Raw genomic sequence first — 21,122 nt, forward strand, 5'->3', positions numbered from 1 at the left:
ATAAAGTTATATATGTTTAATTTGTACACTAAACACATTTTGCTGGGTCTCAAAGAAGGAAAATTTTAGAAGTCATCCTGGATACAGTAGTTAGAGGGTAATTTAGGGAATAGCTAGACTTGACTAGTTTAAGATTTTCCTGAATCTTAGAACTATCCATCAAAGTGGCCATAGTTTTGGGGATGACTTTAAGTGAACAACTCAAAGTTTTATCCTATTAGAAACATGGAGAAGTACATTGTGTGGTTTCAGTTCACTGCGAGACTTGAGCCGGGGTACTGTATTGTACTACTGGCTCTCTCTAGAGTTTTTGGGAGAGAGGGTCTTAATTTTTTCCCCTTAGTTGCTATTATGTTCATATTTGAAGTATACATTTAAGGCTTTATTAATAGTGAAATGCAAATGAAAAATCTCTTGGTAATACGTCATTCAGGTGAAGAATCATCAAAGAGAATAGTCAGAGCTCGTAACTCAAGCATGAAAAGCCTGATCATTTACTGGGCTTGGGGTAGGTTAATCCTCTTTGCTTTCTAAACGGCCTGAGGACTGGCAGGGACACCAGCCCATGAAGAATACCACTGGTAAGAGGATTCATCAAAGGGAGATAAGGTCGTGGAAGGTGAAGTTAAATTTGGTTTAACATGGGTTGCTTTTGAGGCATCTCTAGGCCACGCAGGCAGAGCTGTCTACAGTTAGAGACAAACTGACTCGAGAACAAAGTTAAGGTGAAAGAGAGATTTGGTGTCTGACAGTGGTGAACTCTAGAGGAGTGAGTAACCGTTTCCAGAAAGCCTGTAATGTGAGAAAAGAAGGAGGTCCACGAATGTAGTTGGCAATTAAGACAACAGGATTTATAATCGAACAAATTTGGCTTCAAGTCTCAATTATAACCCATTCATGTGTCACCTTAAGCCTTGGGACTTGAGATATAATTCACATACCATACAATTCAGCATGAATCAAAGCATATGATTCAGTGGCTTTTAGTATATTCACAAAACAATGCAACTACCACTGCTATCTAATTCCAGAACATTTTCATCCCCCCAAAAAGAAACTTGTATTCATTAGTAGTCACTCCCCATTTCCTCCTTCCTTCATCCCCTAGCAACCACTAATTTCTTTGTGTAGATTTGCTTGTTGTGAATGTTTCATATAAATGGAATCATACAATACGTGGTCTTTGTGCCTGGCTTCTTTCCCTTAGTGTAACGTTTTCGGGGTTGATCTATGTTGTACTATGTACTGGTACTTCATTCCTTATTATGACTGAATAATACTCTTTGAGATGGTTATACCACATTTTGTCCATCTCCTCATCAACTGGTGGGCTTTTGGGTTGTTTCTACTTTTTTGCCTATTATGAATAATGCTGCTATGGAAGTTCATATAAAAATATTTTTGTAAATATATGTTCTCAATTCTCTTTGAGTATATATTTAGGAATACAGCTGCTGGGTCATATGGTAACCCTATGTTGAAGATTTTGAGGCACTGCCAAACTGTTTTCCAAATTAGCTATACCATTTTACAACCCCACCAGCAATGTATGAGGGTTCTGGTTTTTCCACATCCTTACCGACAGTTGTCATTATCTGACTAGTTGATTGTAGCCATTCTAGTTGGTGTGAAGTGGTATCTCATTGTGATTTTGATTTATATTCCCTATAATGACTAACAATGTTGAACATCTTTTCACGTGATGAAAAGATTGGCCATTTGTATATCTTCTTTGAAGAAATGTCTAGATCCTTTGCCCATTTTAAAATTGGGTCACTAGTCTTCTTATTGTTGAGTTTTAAGAGTTCTTTGTATATTCTGGATACCAGTTCTTTATCAGCTATATGATTTGCAAAGATTTCCTCCCATTCTGTGGATTTCCTTTTTATTTATTTCTTGATGGTATGCTTTGAAGCACAAAAGTCCTAAATGTATCTATTTTTTCTTTTGTATGTGTGCTTTTGGTATCATATCTAAAAAAACCATCACCTAATCTTAGGCAGTAGAGATTTACTGCTATGTTCTTTTTCCCCAAGAGTTTTATAGTTTTAGTTCTTACCTTGAGGTCTTTCATCTGTTTTGAGTTAATTTGTGTATGTGGTGTGAGGTAGAGGTCCAACTTCATTCTTTTGTATGTTGATATCTAGTTGTCCCGGCATCATTTGTTAAAAAGACTGTTCTTTCCCCATTGAATTGTTATCTTGGCCACCCTTGTCATAAATCAATTGCATAAATATAATGGTTTATTTCTGGACTCTCAATTCTATTCCTTTGATTGGTGTGTCTGTCTATCCTTGTGCTAGTACTACACTGTTCTTGATTACTGTGGCCTTGTATTAAGTTTTGAAAATGGGAAATGAAAATCTTCCAACTTTGTTTTTATTTCCCAAGATTATTTTAGCTATTTTTAGTGCCTTGTATTTTCATAAGAATTTTAGAGTTAGCTTGTCAATTTCTGCAAAAAAGACAGCTGGAATATTGATAGGGATTGTATTGAATCTATAAACCAATTTGGGGGTAATATTGCCTTTTGTTTTAGATTTTTAATTTTTTAATTTATTTATTTGACAGAGAGAGAGACAACGAGAGAGGGAACACAAGCAGGGGGAGCAGGAGAGGGAGAAGCAGGCTTCCCGCTGAGCAGGGAGCCTGATGCAGGGCTCGATCCCCGGACCCTGGGATCACGACCTGAGCTGAAGGCAGACGCTTAAGGACTGAGCCACCCAGGTGCCCCAGTATTGCCATATTAATAATATTAAGTCTTCCAATTCATGAACATGGGATTTTTTTAAATTTAGTTAGTTCTTATCTTCTTTCAGTGATGTTTTGTAACTTTCAGTGTACATACCTTACACTGCATCTGTTAAATTTATTCCTGAGTATTTTATTTTTTTAATTCTAAATGGAATCATTGTCTTAATTTTATTTTTTAATTTGTTCAATGCTAGAGTATAGACATAGTTTATTTTGTATGTTGATCTTGGATCCTGTAGTCATGTTGAACTCATTTATTAGTTCTAATAGTTTTTTAGTGGATTCCTTAGGATTTTCTATGTGCAGGATCATGTCATCTATAAATAGAGGTAGTTGCTTACTTCTTCCTTTCCAATCTGGATTCTTGTGCTCTCTCTCCCTTTCTGTCTCTCCCCTCCTCTCCCTTCCCCTCCTTCCCATTCCCTCCTTTCCTGTTTCCTTCCCGTCATTCTCCCCTCCTCCCTCCTTCACTCTCCCCCCCTCCCCCAACCATGTTTTTCCTTAGGCTTTCTCAAATGCTTTTCTGTATCTATTGATATAATCGTGTGGTTTTTGTGCTTTGTTCTATTAATATAGTGTTTTACATAGACTGATTTTCATACGTTAAACCATGCCAGCATTCCTGGGATGAGTCCCACTTGGTCATGGTGTATAATTCTTTTAATATGCTGCTGGATTGCTGAGCATTTTTGCATCTGTATTCATAAAGTATATTGGCCTGTAGTCTTTTCTTGTGATTTCTTGTGTTGTCTGGTTGCAGTAATTAGGGTAATATTGGCCTCATAGAATGAATTGGGAAATGTTTCCTTCTCTTCTATTTTTTTTTGGATGAATTTGTGAATGACTGATATTAATTTTTTAAATATTTGTTAGAATTCACCAGTGAAACCCTCTGGGCTGGAGCTTTTCTTTGTGGGATATTTTTTGATTAATAATTCAATCACTTTACTTGTTACAGGTCTATTTAGATTATCTATTTGCTCTTGAGTCAGCTTTGGAATTTGGTGTCTTTCTAAGAATTTACCAATTTTGTTTGGGTTGCCTAACTTGTTGGCATAAAACTGTTCATAGTATTCCCTTATGATCCTTTTTACTTCTGTGAGTTTGGTAGTAATATCCCTCTTTCATTCCTGGTTTTAGTAATTTAGATATTTTTTTGTTTTGGTCAGTCTAGCTAAATTTTTGTCAGTTTTGGTGATTTTTTAAAAAAGATTTTATTTGAGAGAGAGAGAGTGTAAGAGCATGAGCAGGGGGAGGGGCAGAGGGAGAAGGAGACTCCCCACTGAGCTGAGCATGGAACCTGATGCAGGGCTCAGTACCAGGACGCTGAGATCATGACCTGAGCCAAAATCAGATGCTTAACTGACTGAGCCACGCAGGTGCCCCAATTTTGGTGATCTTTTTAAACAGTCAACTTTTATTTTCTCTATTGTTTGACTGTGCTCAGCTTTATCTATTTCTGCTCTAATCTGTATTTGGGCTGAGTTGGTTCTTGTTTTTTAAGACAGAAAGTTAAGTTATTGATTTGAAATCTTTCTCCTTTTTTACTGGAGCATTTACAGCTGTTTACCTCTGAGCGTTGCTTTAGCTGCGTCTATTCCTTTTTGGTACATTGAGTTTTCGTTTTCATTCACCTAAATTTCAAACACATTTAGGAAGGTGTTGTTTAACTTCCACATATTTGTGAATTTCCCAAGTTTCCTTCTGTGATTTTTTTCTAGTTCTATTCCATTATTGTTGGAGAACATACTTTGCATGATTTGGGTCCTTTTAAATGTATTGAGGCTTGTTATATAGCCTAACATATGGCCTGCCCTGGAGAATGTTCCCTGTGCACTCGTGTGTTGAGGTTAAGGATTTTAGGGCTGATCAAGGAAAGACAGGAACGTGAGAAGGTAGTACTGCACAGTAATATTATAGGGCCATGTTTTGCTGGGGTTGCAGGAGAGGGGAAGGTCCTTCCCAGCAGGAGGCTAACAGGGGAAGAGGGAAAGGCAACTGCCAGGGAAGAGGGGAATGGAGAGGGGCTTATGTGTCTAGATGGTGTCATTCAGTGGCAGGATGGGGAGGATCAGAGTCAGAGCGCACCAAAGGGCAACAGGGGTTTGGGGTCTTTTATGACTACAAGGTTTGTCTTATCTATGGCTAGTGGATATTTGGCGCAGTTTTGCAGGGTATGCAAAGCACGTGAGTTCTAAATGGCTAAAAATATGATGATTTTGGATATGTAAGAATTTGAGTTTGGCTTTGAGCTAATGGTACCAATTTGCTGTGTAAAAGTAAATGACATAAGGGCCAATATACAGGGTCCATCTTTGGGCCATTTATGTAACAACTTGAGAAAAATGTGAATTCTGCTGTTGTTTGGTGGGATGTTCTATAGATGTCTGTTAAGTATAGTTGGCTTTAGTGTTTTTCAAATCTAGTTCCTTCTTGACCTTCTGAGTATTTGTTCAATCTATAATTGAAAGTGGGGCATTGGGGTCTCTATTACTGTTGGATTTTCAGTTTCTCCACTTTGCCGCCTCTCTGCACATCTCTCCCACCTTCTCCTTTGCCAAGATAACTCTTTCTTGTAACATAAAAAGTTCAGGATTTATGGTGGTGGTCTAGCTCTTCTGGGCAGGGGGTAACTTTATTGGCTTGGGGGTGGTTTTCAGTTTAATTTTTCTTTTCTAGCCTTGTATCACATTAGATTATTATTATTATTGTTATTATTTTTGCACATTCCAATCCTTTATTGGACAAGAGTTTAATGGCGTTAGGCCAGGAAATATGATAGGGACCATGCTACACTCAGAACCTCTCCCCTTTCAATTTCAGTAGCTAGTGAGTGTTAAGCTTGTGAAAAGTACTAAAGACTAAAAGAAAGTATTATGACCTCCCCATACCACCTCTTAATTTTCCTTCTTATTTTAAAAGGTGTAAGTAAGTATACAATGACCTGGTTTTCCCCTATGTTAACTATTTTAATGCTTTAAAACATATATCAAAATCAAATGCTTTTCTCCCTTTTCCGTTTTTGGAACCCCTGCTTTATTGGCATCCTGAGCACAGTGTTTTGCCCACCATGGAATTAGATACTACAAGGAAGTCTCCTTTGCTGCATAGGACCTGGGTGCCAAGCATCTGGGCTGTGACTACCACTCCCTCCTCCCATGCCCATGTGGACTTCATCAAAACCTTATGTATATCCTCTTCTACCAAATGTCTGTTCATGTCTTTTACTCATTTTCTAAGTGCACTGTGATTTTTTACTGTTGAGTTTTGACAGTTCTTTATATATTCTAGATACAAATCCTTTGTTAAATATGTGGTTTGCAAGTGTTTTCTCTAATTTGTAATTTGTCATTTCATTCCATTAACAGGTTCTTTTTTCCCCTCAGCTTTACTGAGGTAGAATTGACAGATTGTAAGATATTGAAGTGTACGATGTCATGATTTGATGTACTTTTAACAAGATCTTTTGGACAGTTAAATTTTTAAATTTTGAAGAGGCTTATTTTATCAGTTTTCCCTTTTATGGATTATGCTTTTGGTACCAAATTTAAGAACTCTTTGCCAAGTATTAGGTCTTGAAACAATAAATTTATCTTCTGTTTTTTTCTAAAAATTTTATGGTTTTATGCTTTACATTTAAGTTCATGATCTATTTTGAGTTAATTTTTGTATACAATGTGGGGTTTAGATTATTACTTTTTTGCCAGTGGGATATCCACTTGCTCTAGCACCATTTGCTGAAAATGCTATCCCTACTCCATTGTATTACATTTACATCTTTATAAAAAATTAATTGGTCAGATTTGTATGGGTTCATTTCTGGGTTCTCTACTCTGTTTTATTGATCTATATGTCTATTCCTTCACCACCACCACACAGTCTTGATTACTATAGTATAACAGTAAGCCTTAACATTGGGAGGATGATTTCTCCCACTTTATTCTTTTTCAAAATTATTCTGGCTCTCTTAGAGCCTTTACCATTCAATATAGATTTTAGAATAATGTTGACAGTGTTTACAAAGAAGCTTGCTGAGATTTTGAAATAAAAATTCCATTAAACCTGTAGATCAATTTGAGGAGAATTAACATCTTTACAATGTTGAGTCTTCCAATCTATGAACATGGTATGTCTTTCCAATCTTGCATACCTTGAAGAAATCCAACATGGTTGTGGTGTATTATTCTTTTAATACATTGTTGGATTTGATTTGTGAGTATTTTGTTGTATCTAAGTTCAAGAGAAATATTGGTCTATAGTTTTCTTTTTTCATGCTTTTTTTTTGGTCTAGTTTTGGTGTAGGACAATACTAGCCTCATAAAATGAGTTGCGAAGCATCCCCTCTTCTATTTTCTGGAAGGAGTTGTATAAAACTGGTGTCAATTCTTTAAATGTTTGGTGGAATTTTCCAGTTAAACTTTCTGGGCTTGGACATTTTGATTTTTACTATTATTTTAATGTGAACTTATTTGTACCCTGAAGAACACATAGGGCTCAGAAAGACTATGTCCAGGAAGGTCTGGAGAAATTTGGGTCTCACTTAGTGCTGTCTGTCACATGTATATGTGTCACATTAGACTGTGAGCTTCTTCAGAGTGCTCATAGTGTGTTCGTCATCAGTGGAACCTCAGCACCTAAGACAGCACCTGGCACACAGTAGGTTGCTCAGTGTAAGATTGTTGAATAATTGAATGAATTCTCAGCCCTAGGATTGTGCAGATTGGAAGCCTGATGCTGTTAGAGAAGGCTAGTGAGAAGAGGGCAGCTTGGAGGTGCTTGAGTCCTTCCTTGGAGGTAGAAAAAAAAAAAAAAGAAAGGAGTAGATAGTATTTATGGCTCTATCTCTTCCTCCTGTCTGTCTGAGCTGCTACCCCCCAGGCTCTGATCACCCACACCAGCTAGAGCAACCCACTGTGCTCAAGAACCTGAAGAGCATGGGGAGCTGATGCAGTAGAGGGTTATGTAGGGGATAGGACTAGGACTGGCTGTAGACTGGTGCTCTTTCCTGCTGTGGATATTTCCTTACACAGAAACAAGCTCTGAGAATTATATTTCAAAATTGAGGATGGACAGGAGATGATAGTGTATTGAGCTTAGGCATAGTTTATAGAGTAGTAATTCTTTATTTAGAGTTGAATAGTCTCAGGTTTGCAGAAAGAATCAAATTGCCTAAGTCTCTCTGAATTTCAAAAGCTACCCCAGTGTTTTCCACTTGTAGTGTAGTTTCTAGTTGGCTAAGTGGTTTGTTTGATATCCCTTAAATTATGCAGTTTTAGAAGATTTTCTGCCAGAGCTACATTTGTGTGTAGGTGCACATGAGAGCACATACTATGCATGAGTAAATGCATAGGTTTTTAGGTGTGTTTCTACTGAGGACCCAGTTACTGAGTTCTAGTGTTTTGCTTATTTCATAGCATAGCAGAATGCCTGGATTGTTAAATAAATGATTATTTTTTTAAAGAAGATTTATTTATCTATTTGAGAGAGAGAGAGAAAGAAAAAAGGCACATGAGTTGGGGGGGCAGAGGGAGAGAGAGGGGAAACAGACTTCCCACTGAGCCTGGAGCTAATGCAGGGCTGGATCGCAGAACCCTGAGATCATGACCTGAGCCAAAACCAAGAGTCAGTCACTTTAACCAACTGAGCCACCCAGGCACCCCAATAAATTATATTATTACTCTGTATTGGGACATCTTGTGGCATTTGAGTCCTTTGATTTGTTCTTCTAGCACCGTTTGTATTAACTGCTATCTTTAGTAATCGAAATTTTTTTAGCACCCACCTATCTGCATCACTCTCTGGATAGTGATGGGCTGCTTTTAAAAGTATTTTATTATGTTGAATTGCTATTTGTTTCTGACCTGGATGTTGATCCATTGTTTTGTAATTGAGAATTTGGGAATTTTATGGATTATAAAAGTAATGGATCTTATGCTAGGTTTATTGGTAGTATCTAGAATAATACCTTCAGCACGATAATTGCACAATACCATAATTGATTGGTCAGTACGTAAAACTGATTATAAATACTGAATTTTTTAGACAGTGTCTTAATAGAAGATACTCTGGTGCAGCTCACTTGAAAGCATCTTTGCCCTGATCCTAAGCTCAACCTGAACCAAATGTTCTATTTTGTATTGAGTTAACTACTCTCTCCTCTGTGCCATCCCTGGGCATGTATACATCTCCCTCTTAACACAGAAGTATTAGAATTATTTGTTTACATGGCTTTTCCCCTGACTGAATTGTTAGTTCCCTTTGGGCAGGATCCATCTTATCTCCAGTGCCTAATACAATTCCTAATTCAAAATATAAGCTGAAGGAGGAGAATCACTTTGTATCCACTACATAGAACAGTGCCTACATGTAGGAAAGCATTCAATATATTATTGAATGAATAAATTCATGGCAATAGTTGGTGCTCAGTAAATCTTTGATGAGTTAATGAATTAGTTTACGGTGTGCTTCATTGGCAAAAATCACAATCATAATCCAGAGGTAGTAACTGCCTGAGGGATACATATGTCTGCATTTGTTTTTCAAGGTGACCCTCTTCCCTCATCAAGAACATTGAACACCTGATAGTAAACAAGAGTTGAAAGGTAAAAAATCCGGTCAAATTGTCATTGGATGAGAGATCAGACAATGAGGAACGGAGGGTGCTATTAGATAACATAGATTCTTTTTAACCCTATGAATTTCAGTACACCGATGTGTGCATGTGGATAGAACCTTTATTCTTCATGCACTTAGGAAATGCTGCTCAAAAAAGTTTTATAGATTTGCTCTTGTACAACAAATCATTTCTCAAGTTATTTAGGAAAGGGAAGAGGAATTACATGCATAGTAGATACGTAGTTTTCAGATATTTTGACTTTTCTGTTTCAGCCGATCCCCTACTTGCAGCCTTTTAGCAGTTTATTAACAGATCATGGATCATCTTAGGAAATGCAGAAATCCAGTGTCTTCTGATTACCTGCTCTCTTCTTCCAATAATGGACGGACATTCATGTTTTCATCTGCCTGTAAAAGAAATCTGATAGTTGGAAAAGTAATTAAGAATACAACATGATTATTTCAATAATAATAAATATATATTTCATACATATTTGAGCCATCATGCCAAACAGAATGAAAAATCAAACAAAAACCTACCTGCCCTGCCCGAGCATGTCTCATTGGCTCATAGCTGCATCCAAGATGGGAAACAGGTATTGGAAAATCCATAGAGAGGCATGACGGCAGGAGGCAGACATTGGAGTGATGCCTGTGCTGCTGGCTCCTCAAAATATGACTGAAGAGGCCGTGTCTGGCATTCACTTGCTCTTCAGAGCTGAGGCTTCTTCTTCCCAGTAGATGGGAAGGGACTTTTGACTTGACTGGAGAGGGAGCATTCAGATACATCAGTGTCTTCCAGATTACAGCTTTCCATTAGTTTTTGATGCATTGTACATATTTCCCCCTTCTCATTCCTAATTCCTTGGTTTACTATCTCCTTTCTTTTTTTTTTTTTTTTTCTTTTTCTCTTTTTTGCCTTTTACAGGGTCCCTGGTCTCTTGTTCGAAATGCTTAAAATGAATGTTAGCCTTGATCCATGAGCATCTCTCTTCTAGTCTAGTCCAGAGGTGCCTTGTCGGAAGGGGGTCTATCTTGAGTTTGTGGAATCAGATGAGAAGCAGTCAAGTAGCAACTCAGAGGAAAATGGAAAGGATTGTCGGAATCCTATAGCCCCGGTAGTGGGCAATATTGACTTTTGGTGCCAGAAGACTTTGAAGTATTGTAGAGAGGTCATGGATGTATGTTCAGGAAACTTTTAAAGTAGATCAATAAAATGCTATCAGATAAAGGCTTCACATGAATGCCAGGAAAATTTTCAGATTTGATGGGGACACTCTGTTGCTCTCACATATTACCTGTGAGTATATACATATATACATATAACTGATAAGTTATAAATATATAGTTGTAATTGTGATTATTTTGTTTCACTCCCTCATATAAGCTCCATAAGAACAAGGATTCATGTATGTATCCCCAGCGCTTAGAACAGGACAAGGCACGTAGCAGATTCCCAATAAGTATTTGCTAAATAGGTGAGTGCCATCATGTTTCTATACTCCAGTCCTAGGTGGACTAGAAGACAGAATTTGTTGTCTGAAAGGCCTGAGTTTCAGCCCTGGCTCTGCCTCTTAGGAGCTGTCTTTCTAGCCCCTCTGAGCCTTAGTGTCCACATGCACTTAATAGAATTTCTATGGAGGTTCCCACATAAAACAATGAAGCATTTGAATGGACATTTTATGGTTGGAGGTCTGTCTGTCCCCTTCTCACCCTGATGTCAGTTTTTCACTGTCCCTTTACTCCCCCCTGCCTTCCAGCAAATATCCTTCAAATCAGGACTCTGTATCTAAGGGTTAGAGTTTAAGTGGAGAAGGAACTAACATTCTTGCAATGGTTCTGTTCATTACAAAAATCTCAGGAGACGAAAAGCACAACTGTAAGGCTCATGAACCTTAGGTTTAGAGTAGTGCCCCCGAGTAGCTGCAGCTGAACTGCTGAGAGGAGACAAAAGCAGGGAAGTCCTTTGCAAAGCCTGCCAATCTCTGCCTCCCCGCAGGGTCTGCAGTGGTAAAATGTGTAGGAGATGCGAGGCACAAGGCAGCAGCCAGGTGGTGTGCAGTGGGGGTGGGGGTGCGGGGGACACTTTCCTGAGTCACTTAAACGGACCCTTCAAACCGTGGGAGGGCTGGAGCTCAGGACAGGGCAGGCAACCACTCTCCGTACATGGCCTTCCCACTTCCTTCCACTAAGAAGAAAAGACAGAAGACAGGCAGTAGGTAAAACAGGATGTAAAGTTTATATACAAGAATATAATGTTTATCTGAAATATTTACAGTGTTGGTTAAAGCAATATTTTTACAACTTTTAAAGGTCAACTACTATGTATATTACAGGTAAGCTACAATGGTTTAATTTGCAAAATTAAGTAAAAAAATGTTTTAAACAAAGCTTAAAGTACTCAGGTCAATTATAGAATCTGTTTTGCCCTTTATTCGAAGAACTCATGCTATGATGGTTAATGTGCTTTTGATAAATGGAAGTACTCTACCCAGAAATGCAGTACATGCTACTGTGGTAAGTCCCCAAGGAGGGTGTAAAATGACAGGTGAATTATTATAAGACTTAGGCTCTGAGTCTCAGGCTGGAGCGGAGAGATGTCGAGATAACAGCCAGCTTTATCTCAACGAGGTTTGTGACCCACAAAAGTTTGGGCCAGGTAAGAAAATGAAGCCATTTGCACGTTACAGCAACCTCAGCTGAAAGTGAAAGTCAGTTGACCCAAACCAAACAGAAAAACAAAACGATCAGACCCAAGTCACAGTTGTACCTATTCAAAACTAAAGTGAGCTATTTTAAAAACTTCATAAAAATATTCATGATTTTATTAGTTTGAACATCTCTACAAGATCTGGGTGGGTTTTTCCTGTATGTGAAAACAGCTATTCGTGCCTGAGGCCTCCTAAGGCCCTATAAGTCAGGAGATGCTGGGGGTGCAGACGTGCAAAAGGCAAGGGAAGCTGCTCCAGGCTGGCGGCTGGAGCCGCAGGGCCTGTGCTTGGGAAATGAGAGCTGAGGACCCAGAGCGGAAATGGTCCGCCTGGCCCTGGAGTGGCCTGGGGGGCCGACTAGCACTGCAGCTTGCGGATGCTGCGGGAGATGCGCTTGAACTCTCTCTGCCCCTTCTGCCACCGCTTCACGGAGGTGATCACCAGCTCCCCACCCAGTTTCTGTCCCATGACCAGATAGGGCGCATTGATGTCATTCATCTCTTCGCAGGTGCACTGCAGGCTGTCTTTGAGCCACAGCACTGATTTCTTCAGGTCCCTTTCAGACACACCATTCAGCTTGTAAATGGTCTTGCTCTTGGTCTCCAGGATGATTTTGGTATCTCTGTTGATGTAGGTTATCTCCTTCACTTTTATTTTCAGTGCTACGAAGACAAGAGGGGACAGAATCACCAGTTGTAAGAAGGGAATACGGTGTAGAGTGGGAACTTTCCTCACCCCATTTCATTTGTGTGATTGGCCTGGGGGGTGGGAAGAAGAGCTTCCTGCAGCTAATGAGACTGTCGGGGGCTGCAGGTGGGGGGGGGGGTGTTGGGAGCTGGGGGCAGCAGGTGGCTTCATTTCTAAAGCCTCAAGGGGCTTGCCAGGCACTTTATTTCAAATCAGCCATCCTTTCAAAAAATCTCTTTGTGGGGCTCAGTTAACTTTTTCTTCTCACCGCCCTTGTGTTCTTCTTGCGTTTGTACATAGGTTGCATGTGGTTTGTGCTCTCCTCAACAAATGACTTCCCCTATTGGAAACTTCAGCATGAAAAGAAATGCCTGACTCTTAGGTGAAACATGATCCTTCTGTGGCCATAAACTTTAAACTCAATTTATTACGTTGGAGAGGTTTTTGGACAAACCTGTAAGGAAATTATATCACCCAATCACTGTTTTCTAAAGAACAGACTACAGGGAAGGAGAATTGATCTTACAGCAGCTGCATTTGATTTGGTAAAGCAACTAGGAGAAAAAATATCCAAGACTCTAAGAGCACAACGTGTTTAGCTGTAAAAGTGTTTTTCTGAAGATCTCATTCTCATCTGCTATCATTTGCCTGTCCAAGGCCAAGGCATTTATAGATCATATATGTACCGTTTCCAAAATGGATATGTAGACTCACTAGAATGCTAAGACCAAAAGTTAAGTGGTTCACTATAAAAGACACATTTTACAGTCATGAACAGTCTGCTTTGGGAAAGAAAACCCTACAAACATACGTGCTGGAATTAAATTTCAAGACTCCATGAAGGCAGGGAAAGGGTAGAATTTTAAGGCTGGAAAGGATCATTCGGTTGAAATCTCTTGTTGATAGACAAAGAATTTGAAATCCAGAGAAGTTAGTGACTTACGTGAGGTCACCCAGTTAGGTTGTGTCCTGGCTAAGTCAGGTTGTCAGAACGCTGGTCCCCAAATCTCCTCCTCTAACACTATTGTGGTCTCTTAAATTTCTGGTCCTGTTTGGGACATGAACATGCCCAATTGTAATGTAGCCTAAGACTCTTAATGACAAGTGTTCTGTATAGATGATGTGTGAATGGCACTTCCTGACTTGATGGAGTTTAATGCATTATTTAAATTAGTCGTAGAGGAAGAGGGTTTGTGTGTGTGTGTGTGTGTATAACTGCTTTGCAGATCTCTCTCTCTATCTCAGAAAGGGAATTTGACTAACCATGGCTGTTCCAGCCAACCAGGAAATGAATGAAGCTCAACCAGATAAATCAAGGATGCTGTGATTTGGCCAACCATTGTTTTGTCTGATGTGCATCTAAACTGTAGTACTGAGTTCTCAGGGTTTATGGGACTTAAGTCATGGAATAAGTCACGTGGAAATGTCACATGTTCCTGACGTCTCTGCATCAGGCCTGGGGTGGGAAGGTTACACGGTGGGAGAAGTGATTATATGTTACACAGATAGAACATTTGTGATGGAGCACCTGGTCAAATTAAACATTCATGAGCTCCACACATCAGAAAACCATTACTTTTCACCAGGAGGAAGATTTATTACTTATCTTTTTCTTGCTGTAAAATAATCAACTTTGCAAAAGCTCACCATGCGAAAACAGCAGGCATTTCCTCCCTGGATTTTCAGCTGGGGCCAAATGTAAGGAATCAAAGCCCTCAAATAACTTCTCCCGCCCTGGAAGATGTGAGTGGGGGTGCAGGAAGTGGTCGGAGTCAGGGGTAATGGTACTACCTGATCCAACAGCAGGTTCGACGCATAGGCAGGCAGCACTGGGCTATTCTTTCTGCACTGGTACTTTTACCATTGCACTAAGGGGACCTACATTTCCCCTGCACTTCAGGAGTGTAGTGGGGAAAGAGGGTGATGCTTTCGTGGATGACTTAAGTAAATTAGATTTCTACCCTTCCATTACCTTCCAAAGTATAGAGGCAATATAGAATACTGCTTCTAAACCAGGAGTATATGATGCACTTCCTGCAATTCAGGTTCATTATCCCTTTTGGGACAGAAATGAATGTGGGGAAATAGAAAACATAGCTGTGAGGTAATCTGAGTGTGTGATACCTTAAATGTGATGATATCCATGTTGTTTTGAAAGGCTTTCTCCTCTAAGGAGAGAGAACAGTAGGATACACACACACACACACACACACACACACACACACACACACACACACATTTTTTGGGGGCCTAGGTCTTGATAGAACATCCTTAGGAAGTGGGTCTTTTGTAAGGGAAGCCATAAAGCAAGTATTTGTGTGTGTGTGTGTGTGTGTGTGTGTGTGCACACGCATGTGCCCTAATTTCAATCATTTTAGAGCCCCATGATATAACCAACTTTTTCATGGAAAGTCAGGAGAGAGATCTGGATTAAATCTAGTGCAAAGGACATAAGCTACCAGAAGAAAATGATATTTTATATACATTTTAATGTACGTTTTATTAAAATTATATTTTTCTATTTTCCCCTTAATCAAACCTTGTGGCATGGAAGCGCAGAAATGTGTTTTGGTAAGGCTCTGGAGATCTGAGATTGCTGCTAGCAGCATGCCTGGCCTTCTCTACTCCTTACAGTTGTATATGTTTAAATACAGACATCCGAAACACTATCATCCCATTTGTGGTTCTTCCCGAGGGGGTAGATTGGTTAGGACTTAGGATTGCCTCCTTTCTTTTGCCCTTCCTTGGCAGTGTGAAGTTTTTTCTAAAGCTATGGTTGTTCTAGGATCAGCTAAAGCTAAACCCAGGACACTTCTGGAAGAGACCCAGGGTTGTAAGGAACAGTGATTGGATTGTTTCCAGAGTTTCAGGGACATGATCAGGTCTGATATTGCTGGGATGGTAAGTTGTAAGGAGAGAGTGGGAAGGCAGCCCCCAGCAGTGAGTGCGCAAGTGATTTCTCTCAGTTTCAAGGACTTTGTTGAGTACGCAGAAATGTTAATACAGATCTGTCAGACCGCATTATTGTTGGATAGAACAGGAACCATATCTGCTTACCAGTAAGTTCATCCTTCTGCCTGAATACTTTTAAAGGATACCAGCCTCTCAAAAACATCAAAATGTGCCTACTCTTGGAATGGGATGAAGACAAGAATGTCCCAGTGAATGTCTGGGTGAAGTTCATGGCCACTCCTGACTCCAAAGTTAGCATTGATTCTGTGTCTAGCTGGGCTCCTGCCCTCACCTTGGGGCCCTCAAGACAGTGGAGAGGTGCTGATGAAGCTCTGTGTGGACAGTCTCCATTCCTCTTTCCTTTTAAATACTCTGTTAAGGGTAGTGACCTACACACTATGAACCTGGTTAACAAATCACACACATTATTGTCCCCAAGCACTATGTCATCATGGCACCTTTCATGTATTTTGCCAATATAAATTCCTAAACTGTGTTTCTTCTTCTTTTTAAATTTTAAGGAACTCCTCCCCCCAAATTATTAACCAGTACCTTGGATGTAGTCACTAGTCACATAGTCACTAGTGATGGAATGCAAAGGAGCAAAGTGTTATGGGCTATGAATAAGGTAAAAATATTTGATGCTGGAGTAAATTTTTATTTTTGGCTAACTGAATGCCTTGAATCTGTTTTGCTGGGGCTAGTATTTACATGTTTCTATTCCTGGTACTCATATCAAGTGACTGAAAGAGAACATGGCCCAAAACTATGCTTACTGGCAAGAAAAGCCAAAGTGAAATGAAAAAATGTGCCATCGAAAGTTCCTAATTTGAGTAATTCTCATTATTTGATTATTGCTTAGCAGAACAATGAATCTCACCTAAAAAGATAGAACTCAGGGCAAGACAGTTAAATAGAGAGGCAACTGTGATAGAACAAGTTAGAGGACTTTGGGAAAGATGAGTTATGATGGTATTTTACCCGTCTTTTTTTTTTTATTTTTTTTTATTTTACCCAAGTCTTATCCAGTAACATCTTTATTCCTTTAAGTTTTACTAGTAAATAAAACTTCTGAATGTGAAATCTTTTGTTGGTGGAGGTATATTACTTACCGAAATCATTTTTACAAAGAGTTTCCATTATGTCGTTGTCATCCTCATTTTTATTTTTGCAGGCTTCACATACCTTTGGAGCTAGAAATGTGAAAAATTAGTAAATTTGCTTACGAGGGAAACAGCAGGTGGCGTTTGTAAACAACTCAAAGGGGCTTATCCAGACAAGAGTAGCAATTGCACGGTAAGACCCCAGCCTCTGCCTCCTTTGAAAAGGACTACTCATTCCTAAGAAAGTCTTCCATGACTCCTGTTTTTTGATGGGTAAAACAAGAATGCCTATAGTTGTGTTTAATAAATGAGGAATCAACCCCCCCCCGCCCCGCCCCGCAAAGAATGTTGTGGGCAAAGTGTACAGAGGGTTTTCGTTTTTTACCTCTTCCTCCCCCACTCCCAGACAAATTCTGTCTCTGAAAAAGTTGCTCCCAAAGCCTCTCTGAAGAGAACGCCCCAGAAGAACCTCAAGCGGTTTTGGAAAATCGGTTACCACAAAATATGGCCACAAGGTTGTCTTTTTCGGCTGCAGGACACCAGTGCAGCTCAGTTTCTGCTGGACTCTTCAGAAGAGTTGTGTCTCTGGGAGGTCCCTTCATGATATTTTCAAGTCTGGACAGGGAGAGGTGGCTAGTGCTTATAGGGGTTACCTAGGGGCTCTTCCCTCTTTGGAAACACACCTCAGCAACTACAGTAGCCTGCTCTCACTGGTTCTGTATCACCCGTGTGCTTTCTGTCAAGTGTGTGGCTGAGTCAAGCTGCTTTTATTTCATTGTTATCTTCCTCCCTGGTCAGGTTCTTCTTGCTCCTCTTTGCCCATTTCAAACTCTCAAAAACAAACAGCCCCCCAACCCCCCCCAAATCCCAAATCAAAAAAACAATCAGCCAAACAAAAAACCCAAAGCTTTTTCTGAAGTGAATCATAATTGAAGCAAACTGTCTATGGGGGTCTGACCAAATGCGGGAATATGCGCTAGCACAAGGATCGGAGAGCCTACTAAAAGCTCTTCTAAAAGAGTCTGATTTGGGGGGAAAAAAGAAAACACACTATTCCCTTTCTTGCATTTATAAATGTGCTAAAGCTAGGTCTAAAATTTAGGTAAAATTTGATTTTCATTAACAAGAAATTGAATTTTTACAGAAAAAAACTTTGTGACTCAAGATGTAAGAGATATGTATCAAATTAGAAAAATTGCAGGGCATATTTTGAAGACCATAAACTTTTATTTTGAAGGGGGAAAATGGTCATTTGGAGAAATGTAGTTTATAATATTGGTGCTGATGGTGGAAAGAAATAAAAACAAAAGTAACACACATAAAACTGTCCTTAATTCCTCTTACTCAAACAAAATGAAAACATTTCCAATTAGGAGCTCTAGGAATGTATATAAAATGTTACTAACCTGTATTGGTTGGTCTGTGGTATATGTTGGACAAATGTTTGAAATATGCCAAACATTTGCAATAAATTAGAAATCTAACCAATAAGATGATTGCAAACTCGAGGTGCCTGCCAGGAAAGATTGCTAAACAACTGTGCATTTTCTTTAACCGAGGATGGCTATAGGAAAACAATTAAAGATTGAAGGAGAGAGGCTGCTGGAGCCCTGCAAGGGATCAGGAAGCTCTCTTTCCATGTCAGGGGGACCTGAATCAGCTCAGACACATTGTGTATGTTTTTCTTTCAGGAAGAGTATCAAGAACCCATGAGGTTTTCATTGCTTTGAAGGTTTTTGCACAGGACCTCCCCCTCTGTTTTCTAAAAACCTGGGAAACTCTCTTTTGCACGATTTTCTCCAGTTAATTAAAACCATTCCTAAGATATAAGCTGATTAGTGATAGAAAAATGATTCCTGGAGATTCCCTTTATGCCCCCTTCCTTAGATACCCAAACAGTGCAACCAGTGCTCAATTTTCAACATGCTCAGAGCCAGTCCGGCTTTTATTTCCAAAACCTAGGTCGGCAAGGAACAACAACAACAAAAATACCTTAAAAGACTATCTGTGCGTTTTGGCTATCCTGCCTGTATGGGAATGTTTCTGTGCCTAGAATCCTGCCCGGTGGTAAGAAGGTGTTGCATGAGGCTGGGCGAGGAGCCCCTGGCCAGGGTGCTCACTACCAACTCCACCCAGGACCACTTACAACACTCTCAGAATTGTGGCCCCAGGGCTTAACATCTTTAAAAATAACTGTATATCTCTACGGAAAAAACGCCTTTCGGTTCTTCGTTTTTTCTTTTAACTGTCTCTAAGAAAGCAATTGGTATAACTCGCAAGGGAATGAGGGTGTGTGTGTGGTGTCTCAAATTTGTCACGATGACACACGAGGGCAAGAAGCGCGTCTGCCCCACCTGGAACTGGCACCCGTGGCGGGGGCACATCGGGATGTGGGGTGTGGGCCGCGAGATTCCCCCCAGAAAGCCTTCAGCGGAACTGGGTGTGGGCGGGGAAGTGGGGACAGAGGTGGGGGGTGGCGATACGGGGAAAGGCTTACCTTCCTCGGTGGCAGGCAGAAGGTGGTCGCTGCTAGCGAGAGGTATGCAGAGGTCGTTGTCCTGGGGGAAACGGTCGCACTCGAGCATGTCCGGCCAGGGGAAGCCGAAGGCGGACATGACTGGAGCGCAGCGGTCCTTCACCTGCACGCAGAGAGAGTGGCATGGCTGAATGGTTTCGTCCAGGTCATCGAGGCAGACAGGGGCGAAGAGCGAGCACAGGAACTTCTTGGTGTCGGGGTGGCACTGCTTCATGACCAGCGGGATCCAGGCGCCCGCCTGCTCCAGCACCTCCTTCATGGTCTCGTGGCCCAGCAGGTTGGGCAGACGCATGTTCTGGTACTCTATGCCGTGGCACAGCTGCAGGTTGGCCGGGATGGGCTTGCAGTTGCTGCGCTTGTAGGAGAAGTCGGGCTGGCCGAAGAAGAGCCCACGCGCCGAGCCCAAGCAGCAGTGCGAGGCGAGGACGAGCAGCAGCAGCGAGCCAGGGCCCTGCGGCATCGTGGGCGCGCGACCCTCGCGGGGCGGAGAGCGGAGCCGGGGAAGCGGGAGGCAGACGGGGCTGAGCTCGTCCCGGCCGGCTTGCTCTGCTCGGCACGGCTCGGGGGCCTGGAAAACCGGCGGCCAGGGGACGGGAGCGCCGAGACGCCGGGCGCGGGGAGGACTGCGCGGGAGAGACGCGGTCCGCTCCGCTTCGCGCGGCAAGCCCGAGCTCAGCTCCGGGGGGCTCCGACCCGGGGGAGCAGAGTGAGCCGCTGCTGGGGCCCAGCCAGAGTTTTCTTGGCCTTTTTTATGCAAATCTGGAGGTGGGGGGAGAAAGGGAGGAGCCAGTGGAGAGTAATCCGAGGAGGGTTGGTCACTACTCTTTTGGTCTGGTTTTCCGTTGAGAATGCCCCTCACGCGCTCCCTGGAAGGAAATTCTGCCCCCACCCCCTTCAGATGCTGCTGATCGTGTGCTCCAGGATTGCTTCAAACGGCAAACATACAAACAGACAAGCCTGGCAGCTGCGCGCCACGGTGGGCGTGCGGAGCGCGGGCTGCAGGAGATGGGGTAACGGCAGCGGACGCGATAGGCGGCCTCGCCACCAGGTCCCGGCGGGAACGCGCTCCGCCCCCTGCGAGGCCCAGGTCGGGGTTTGTTTGACCCCGGCCTGAAGTTTCTGCTTCGACCCCCGCGCTGCGCGGCGGAGCTGCCTCTCTCGGAGCCGAGAGCCGCAGCCCCCGGGCTCTTTGTGCCTTCGTCTCGCGCCCGGGACCTGCTCGCTCGAGGCCGCCTCCGCGAGCTCGGTTTCCTCTCCCATCTCCAGCCACAGTTCCCAGCCTGGCCCACCTCCATACGGTGTGATTCCCCGTGCCCTTAAAAAAAAAGAAATCAGAAGTATAAAGTCGTGCGAGCAAAACTTTCACGCGGAAAAGGGAATAAAACGTTGGGGTTGTTAGGTTGTGGGAGTAAGTCTAGATTTTGCCGTTGTGTAAATGCCTTTGCAGAATCTCGTCAGAATCACACACAACTGCCCACCATTTCCCGGTTTTGGAAAAGAGACCTGCCCCCACCCCCCTTCCATAAATGAAAGGGATGACTCAATGCTCGAAGGCAGTGCGGGCCCTAACACACACAGGCCCTTGCGGCGCGGCGCGCCCGGTTTGGAAAGACTAGTGCCGGGCCCAAACGACTGGCAGAAAAAGCGTCAGGTGGGCAGCCTGGGAAGGGGTAGGGGGCAGAGGAAGGAGCCCTGCCTAGAGATCCACGAGTGTTAGTCGTGGCCTTGGCAGCGTTGGTTCCTTCATCCTACACACGCCAGCGG

General features: G+C 41.9%; 1 protein-coding gene across 1 annotated transcript; it reads right to left on the reverse strand.

Annotated features, from left to right (window-relative positions):
- Positions 1 to 12,176: 12,176 nt before the first annotated feature.
- Positions 12,177 to 20,282, reverse strand: SFRP2 (secreted frizzled related protein 2). Its single transcript, XM_025873948.2, has 3 exons — positions 19,320 to 20,282; positions 16,832 to 16,912; positions 12,177 to 12,742 (listed from the first exon to the last, which is right to left on the reverse strand). The coding sequence occupies exons 1-3, from the start codon at positions 19,816 to 19,818 to the stop codon at positions 12,438 to 12,440; spliced, it is 885 nt and encodes a 294-aa protein (XP_025729733.1). The 5' UTR covers positions 19,819 to 20,282; the 3' UTR covers positions 12,177 to 12,437.
- Between the last annotated feature and the right edge of the window lie 840 nt (positions 20,283 to 21,122).

Source organism: Callorhinus ursinus, unplaced genomic scaffold (genome assembly GCF_003265705.2).
Source record: "Callorhinus ursinus isolate GAN/ISIS: 27379988/994484 unplaced genomic scaffold, GSC_fseal_2.0 scaffold4, whole genome shotgun sequence".
In the NCBI taxonomy this organism is placed as follows: Eukaryota; Metazoa; Chordata; class Mammalia; order Carnivora; family Otariidae; genus Callorhinus; species Callorhinus ursinus.